The following is a 9,024-nucleotide window of genomic DNA, read 5'->3' on the forward strand; positions in this document are numbered from 1 at the left end:
CTATAAGATACCTATAGGCTATAGCTATGGCCTATGTTAAAATGTATAAATATTAAAAGAGGACAAGTATACAACATTATACAATAGAATAAAAAATTGGGGATAGTATCGTTTGTTATGACAGTATGGTATTAGCGTTTATTAAACGCCGTATTTAATCAATGGCATTATTGGTATTAGGCTAACCTAACTTATTAAAAATGTTTAAACCATTATTCTACCGTATAGCGATTTATAATATTGTTGTCTTGAATTCCCAATAACAAATCACTTGTTAATATATATACCTACAGTAGTTGATTATTAATTTGTAATATAAAATTAAAATTGCTTTCTGTATACAAAATCTATTGGCTTCGAGACATAAAAAAATCATTGGCGTCGCTTTGTTAACTGTCATTCTTTGTTATTTTTAATTTTCACTTTAAATTGTCAATACTCAATAGTATAAAATTTTTTTTTTGTTATTATTATTAACACGAAAGATAGTTATTAAGATTAATACAATTTAAGTTTGTAATATGTGCATGATATATATCTATATATTTTACTGTCATGATAAATAAAAATTTTCAAACAACTTAAAATATCATAATATAACGTGTTTTTATACTAATCAGTAATTACTACCTATACCATTGCCAACATGGGTTAATGATTAACCTAAATTAAATTTCAAATATTTAACATCCTCAAATTTTAGATATGCACGTGCTCATGAGGTACTCCAATTAAATAACTTTACTATAGTGTAGCTTGCATAAATAAAGTTTAAGGCGTTGAATTTGTTAAGTTTAAAAACATTGATTTTGTTTTAATCTGTAATTTTAATTCACGCACCAAGCATGTTCATTTTTCATACATTCCCAACTTTCCTTTAGTAAGTAATGATTCTATTATAATAATGATTTTCAGCATTTTCAAGTTTTGTATATCTACTTAAAGACCATGTAATATTCAAATACTTTAAACTTTTAGAAATTTAAGGATTGTTTGTTGGCAACATAAACTTTGTTTTTCAAATATAAACTACCCTTTTATTGCAAATTGTTAAGACAATGGTTTTTTTTTAAATGTTGGTGTATAAATCAGAATTCAAACACTTATTTTCTGAGTTATAAAATTTCTCATTCGAATTTCGATTTAGATGCACCTAAGTTTTCAATAAATCATCTGGTTAACAATTTCAATTGAAAGGGGCTAGGGTATCCATTTGAAAAGAATCATTTAGTTATCAAGTTCAAGTTTGTATTACAAGAGGATATTTCTATTTAAATGAGATAATAAATGTTAAATATCTTAAAAAGTTGCTAACTAAGTAACTCAAAAATTCCTAAAATCGGAATATGAATAAACACATTATTAAAGGATATAAGGGTAGGGGAAGTGAGCAATTTTGGCGAACACTTTGTTTATTTTTGACAATAAAATTCGATTTTAGCAATATTATGTACGTTTTGTAAATTGAATGTACCTATACACATAGTTCCTGTAACTTTTCGGCGCTGATTAGTATATAAGAACCTGAATCGGTCGAAACTCAAAAGAGATAGTTATTTTTTCATTAAATAATATATTGTTTGTTTTTATGGTTTTGGTACTATATAGTTGTAGGTATACGCACAATATATAATTGGCTGGAATTTCTCAATGAATAATAGTACACCATATAGCAGGACCCGCGGTTCATATACCTACTATAACATATATAACTAATCATTTCGTATAAATCAACTGCACCGCATGTGTCACATACACTCATTTTGCACGCCCGGGAGTTATGTAAAGATAATATATCTACATGGTCAGAGCTGGGTCACTTAAACATCATGATTAACGTCGATTTAAATTGTTTTTTCGCGAAAACATTAATGTGCTTTTTACGAGATAAAAATCGACGGCGGCGTTATAATAATAATAATGGCTGTATAGTATGCACACTGTGCGGCACTGGTCAGCTCGAAACGTAGTTGGGCAATTGTTTAATGATTGTCGTGTGTGTGTGTATACTACGGGACATACCTACTTGTAGACGAATGAAATAATTATTTACAATCGATATTGGATTTTGATTTTTTTTTTTATCGTAACAACCAGGTTGGTCGTTATATATAAACACATAAAAAATATTATATTATGTATAGGTACAGAAAAAAAACATATTCACGTTGACGTGAAATATTTCGCCCGAAGGCTTTAATATTATGTGCATATATATATATAATACCTGTACATAGTATTATGTGTATAGGAAAGGTTTGGTACGTACACAATACATAATATTATTATAACAACTATATCATGGCAGCGACTACCAACAGCATTTTTATGCATGTTGCACAAATTAACGCGATACAGGTCACAAGACATGATCGCCATTATAGTCACCGATCAAATAAATCTAGTGTAATGCAATGCAACTGTAACCCGCCTTGACCCAAGGCTCGAGGAGTTATAATTATTATTATTGTCGTACTCGCACCTCTCACGATTCAATTATTTTTACGAAAAAAAAAAGCTTCGAGATACCCACGATTGTTGGCGGATAGTAAACGACTAGGTATATTACATTTTTGATAGTTTCGGTATTTTCTGTCTTGTCGTTAATTGGAAACGCAAAGCGCACTATGTATATATAGGTTTATGAATTCGGCGGCGGTAAACCACGGAGGTTCGTGATGCCATGACGTAGGTATATATATTCGACACAGCGGCCTTGAATTATATACTCTTTTTATTTCTTGTTTTTATTTTTTTTCACCGTTGGACTACATGTCGTAATCCCTGGGTGAGCTTAATTTGTTATCGAAAGCTGCACACAAGGAATGCGTTTTTTTCTCGGACAACTTTCATCGTAACAATGGGCCCATTACATAAACCATTATGATTACATCCGCGTGACACAATCCATCTAAATTAAAGTTTAGCATAATTTTACATGCCACTGTGACTTGGTCCATATTCTAGCGCTAATTATTGTGCATATTATAATACTTAACGAATTTTTAAACAAATATTTAAAGTTCTGTATACCTACTCGTTTTGTGAATAACCCAGTTCAAAAATAATAACTTAAAGTATCTATACAAACTTAACTTCATATTATATATATATATTATATAAATGTGTACAAGGTGATTCATGACTAATTATGATGTTTAATTGGGTTATTATTGTTTTGTCCTTGCATTCATTAATAATGCTTCTTTTGGTCAGATTTTTTAAAAAATTTCTCTTGATCTCTTGCAATGTATCCAAACGAAATGAACTCGTGATTTTCAAACGACGACATTCCCTTTTTTTATTTTGTACGAAATTGTTCTTTTAGATTTGAATTTACATGAACCTATATATAGATAACCATTTATACGTTTTAAACATTAGTAGGTACAATGATTATTACAGTGGAGTACAGGGGCGTGCTCACGGGGGGGGTTTAGGGGGTTCAAACCCCCCCCCTTGGCACTTGACAAATATATAATATGTATTAACGATTTACATATAGGTAATTATAATTATTGTATTTTTCGATTTTAGTTTTTTTTTTCAAAAATTGATTAGTTATCATTTTCTCCTTATCAGACATAATATTAATAATTTACGTATCATTATGCATTATTTTGTTACCAATTTATCATGTTACCGCAACCAATGTTCCTGTTTTCTATGTTAAGGCGGGTTTCAAACATACACGTATGCGTGTACGTGCATACAAATCCTTAGCTGTGATTGGTTGGTTAGGATCAGTTACCACACGGTTACCTACGATACCGTGTTGTTGGATATAGCTGTACATTTTTCGTGTACACGGCAAACGTGTTTAGTGGAAACCCGCCTTTACCCGTCGTGATTTTACAACATATACATTTTATATAATTATAAAAAGCATGACAAAAAGTAAAAACATTATTATATGTGTTCGTTACAATAGCTATACCATACATTGATTCATTTATACAACAGTTAAATGAGCGCTTTTTATGTCACAAAAATGTACTTAAAGGTTAGTACCTTACTAAATTTATTTTTTATTGAATTATACTAATTTTGGAAAATTGTTTCTAGGATTTCAATGTTTGTTTTCTGGTACATATTCAGATGATTTTGATGAACTTCTTCTATTTTATCTTGACACTGATGAACAAATTGTTAAAGCAGAATTAAATCTATGGCATGCAGTACTTAACAACAATGGACAATACCCTAAAAGTGGGTTGGAAGCATTAAGGCTATGCAAGAAGGAAATGTTTCCAAATATTCATTTCTTAGTTCAAATACTATGTACTTTACCAGTGTCCACAGCAACCCCAGAACGAACGTTTTCATGTCTAAAAAGATTGAAAACTTATTTAAGAAACACAATGACAGAAGTGATTTTCTCACTCTCAAACTTGATATTTAAAAAGATACAAGATTAAAATTACAATTTGTTTTCAGGCACGACTTAATGGTCTGACAATGTTGGCTGTTCACACTGATATACCACTTTCAGCTGAAGAAGTCCTTGACGAACTTGCAAAAAAACCACGCAAACTAGACTTTGTTTTATAATTATTACTTATAGTTTTTACATTTTAATACATAATGATTTGTTATAAATATTCATTGAATAAAATATTATATTAAAAAAAGTTGAACCCCCCCCATTCAAAATTCCTGAGCACGCCACTGGTGGAGTATACCTATATATATACTTTACTCTATATTCTTTCTTAAGGATAATGAAGTAGGCATGTGGAAGCTGAAGAACAGACATAGTCAAGCATTGACGATCAAAAGGATAATAATATACAATAATAACCCGATAAAAGTTAAGCTTGGGATGTTCGATTAGACATAATACATATGTATATATAATGTATGAAAACGTTCCTACCTTCCTACCTACGAACGTCAACGTCAATAATCATGTTTGACACGTGACAATTGACAGCCCAACCTCAAGTACGAAAGCCGACATCGGTAAAGTCATCATTCGTATTTGCAATTAAAACAATATATACTGGAATAGTATGATGACTTGAATTGAATTAGAAATTTACAATACATAATAAAATCTGCTTGCACTGATTTCTTAACCTTTGCGCGACCTTAACCCAGTCAGCACTCGGCAACAATAAATAATGATTTATGGACCGTGTACACTATACATGAATGTACCTACTGTATGTCCGTGTCAAAAACTCGGTTTTGTTTAACCGTAAACAGTCATTAGAGTCGTTTATATATAACTAATAATTTATTAATATAAAATGCAAGAGGTTTTGTTTTTGACAGATATATTGTTCAAATCGGATTACATCTCAGGATGTCGAAACAGATTTTCTGTAGCTTATCATTTTTCATTTCAAACAACGTTAAATTAGAATAATCTAACACAAACAAAATATCATTATACAATGTGTACTTTAATGCAAAAATATAATTGATGCCGAAACTGGTAGCCGGTAGGTACCAATTTGTTGAATAATACTTGCTCTTGTCTATAATAATATTATGTACATAATATGTTGCGAATTATTTTGTAATACATTTATATTTATTATATACCTATCATAAATGTACGACAGTACAGGTAGGTACTAATTATTAGTTTCACGTGCTATATTCATGTCAATGTGGTCAATAATTTATATAAATAATAATTTTATACTTAAATAACATTTATTTCAAATTTGAGCAACGCAATCTAACGGATTTTAGGATAATTTTCGGAAATTTAAGAATCTTGGCAAAGTGTCCAAACGTTTAGGTAGGTATGCTTGTTTTCTCTTATGATTTAAAAATTAATAATAAAAATAAACACCTTCAGCGATAAAATTATTATTTATTTTAGTATTTTATGTATATATATATATTATATTGTATATTATTTTACATTATTATCAAAATAGGTTTCGGTTGAACAACCATCATGAAGATCAAGGGCGGGCGGATGCTAATAACACTGTTTTTATGATAAAACAATTTTTTTTTATAATGTAAATTTGGATCAATATAATATAAGCTATGTGTTCAACACGTCTGGTTCATGATAAATGATAAACAAAAAAAACAACAATTGGATCATCCTCACAGTTGGAGCTCAATCAATTGGGGGAGGGGGCTATTTAAATACTATATTATTTTATTACCTGTACCTGTTTATTACCTGCTATAACTGTGATTAAAACAGCACCAATAAAAAATTCCAGGGGGGGGGGGGAATTCACCTATGGCCCCCACCCACCAGCTACGCAACTGACACCCTAATACCATAAAACAACTATATCAATATTTTGTGATTAATTTTTATGAACGTAATCAATGCCAAAATATGGCTTGAAAATAGGTACATATATACTAGAAATTCATTGGTCCAAATCGGTGTAAAATTATTCCAACGTTATCCCGCACCGTGATAAATGCACAATGCCAATAATTATAGCATTATGGTGTAAACATCCCGGTGATTTTTTTTTTCACATCGTGTTTTGTGAGTGAATTTTTGGATAATATGTATAATGTTATAAGTAGGTAAATAGGTAGTGGTATTGATACAAAATGATTTAATCTATGATATTATTATATTATGGTTAAATCCTTGAAATAATTAGTTAAACAATAAATATTTTTTACATTTTATATAAAGGACCGTGAAATAGAATTAAACTTGATGAGTCGATCATTTAATTTTAATATTTAAACAGGTAGTAATCCAATTTATTAACTATTATAATTTAATTTAACACAGCAATTTTGAAAAAAATACGTATTAGGTATCCACCTACGTTTTTTTCAACAGTTAACAATTAAGAAATGCTTAAACATAATGTATTTATGTCAGTTTTTTGAGTGGGCACCTACATTTTATATAATATTTAAAAAGGTAAGAAAACCAGCACTTATACAAAACATTTGTTTTTAGTAATAAATGTTCATATTATATAAAATAGTGCTGTGTCAATTATTATATTGCGTGTTACATTTTATGAGTTTGCAGTTACACAATTAATATTATTCAGTAGACTTGTACCTGTATGAGACTACGAGTGACGTATCGGTGATAGTGGCTTGAAACTTAATAGAAATTAATAATAAATAATAAGTAATTAAAATTACTGACTAGTTCGTCTGGACTCTAGATCATTAAACGAAAATTAATTTTAGTTTCAAATTAAGGTAATTACTGATAACTTCTGTTTACTCTACATTTATAATCCTAAGACAATATTTGGCTGTAATATAATATCTGTTTTCAAAAATTTGTGAAATTCGTGGCATGACAAATATGACCAAACAAAATGTCAGCTTTTACAACTCCTATACACTATGGCGATTTTTTTCATCATCAGTCATTACATTTTTATCACTAGATATTGGCCGTGGAAAATTCTTATACGTTTCAAAAAATATGTATATTGTGGTGGGACAAGAATAATGAGCAAGATTAATTCAATACATTTTTAATAAATAACGGACATCCGTTTTGGCGACAACGTGATCGATTAAGGAAGTCGTTAAACATTTTAATACGCCCACATTTTATCAGCTTATTTATACATTTAATAAGACTCTAATTGTTTTATTATGTAGGTCGAATATTATTCACGGAGACAGACTTGAGACTCTAGACCGTTGACAACCCTGTTTTAAAGTCATTATTCCAAGGTTAATATTTTAAAACGGCTTATAATTTATGTATTGTGACTAACGAGGACTCTGGTGTAGTAGGTATATAGGGTATAATTAACCCGTCTACATTAATTTCAGTATTTCACGAAATGGAACAGTATTGTTTTGTCCACGTCGAAAAAATTTCACGATCTGGATTACATTTTGCGAAAAGAACATCCTAACTGAACACATTGCAGAATTCGTTCCGTCATTTGAACATTCACATAGCGAAACTATATTATAATACGACGTATATTGTATAATATAGTGTTATTAAACAATGGTACTGGAATTTTGTTTAACGAATGCTTCGTTAATTTACCCGACAAATTATTATTTTAATTAATATGTATAGGTAATTACGGAATATGCTAAGTATATTTAAAAGTTATAATACCCATGATACAGCTATACTATTCCAGTCTTGTAAAGTATTTGAGTAAAATAATATGTATTTAAATACTTGTACTTGTATAGTATATTTTAGAATACTTTTTAAATTGAGTATTTGGAAAGTATTTGAAATGCTGCATCGGTCGTATTTAAATATTTGTCACATTTCAGATTGTTTTACTTTATTATTTTATTTATAACTAAAATATAATTATCAACCATTTATTTGAATATTTATTCAACCGTTAATTGTTTAGTTAATATAAAAGTATTTTGGAATTAAAATATAAGAAATTTGTATTTGTTATTATTTTTCAGTATATAAAAATAAGTAGGACCTAGGTAGAACTAAGTTCTAATGGTACTTAAAAGTGATGTTACAATAAATTACTATGTAATTACCTACTGACTATACTAATACAACACCTAAGTAAAATTTAAAAGTATTTATGTTTATTCTCAAATACCTACTTTTTCTTATAAGTAACTGAAATGTATTTTAAATAATTTCTGAATGGATTTATTTGTATCTGTCTTTAAATACAGTTTTAAAAGTATTTTTACATGACCTCACGTTTTTCGCTACAACATTTATGGTTATTATTTTATTTCTACAGTCTGGTAAATATATTTTGAACAATGGATGAATTTGAATGGTTTTATATTGCTACAATGTTGTGGTACCTAAATGGATCCCATTGCAGGATGAACTTTGGAAATTTGTTGACTGTCGTACATAATTTTCATTAATTTATTGTTTACATTTATACGTAGCTACAGACGTTGGTATGCTCCTACGGATATCATATTGTAAATTATAATCTTGCAAAACAATGACAGCAGTGGCCCGAGCGCACTGTTTTTTTTCTTTCTCTGGCCAACGCATAACATAGACAAAACGTATACACATAAATATCGTTTTTTAAATAGATTTCAAGTACTCTAGTTATAATTTTAGAGAGAAATCACTTTTTA

General features: G+C 29.3%; 1 protein-coding gene across 1 annotated transcript; it reads left to right on the forward strand.

The window, feature by feature from the left end:
• Positions 1 to 646: 646 nt before the first annotated feature.
• LOC103308968 (52 kDa repressor of the inhibitor of the protein kinase-like) lies at positions 647 to 4,551 on the forward strand. Its single transcript, XM_008183359.1, has 3 exons — positions 647 to 650; positions 4,066 to 4,370; positions 4,438 to 4,551. The coding sequence occupies exons 1-3, from the start codon at positions 647 to 649 to the stop codon at positions 4,549 to 4,551; spliced, it is 423 nt and encodes a 140-aa protein (XP_008181581.1).
• The last annotated feature ends 4,473 nt before the right edge of the window (positions 4,552 to 9,024 follow it).

The sequence above is a fragment of the Acyrthosiphon pisum genome, chromosome A1, assembly GCF_005508785.2.
Source record: "Acyrthosiphon pisum isolate AL4f chromosome A1, pea_aphid_22Mar2018_4r6ur, whole genome shotgun sequence".
NCBI classification, from domain to species: Eukaryota; Metazoa; Arthropoda; class Insecta; order Hemiptera; family Aphididae; genus Acyrthosiphon; species Acyrthosiphon pisum.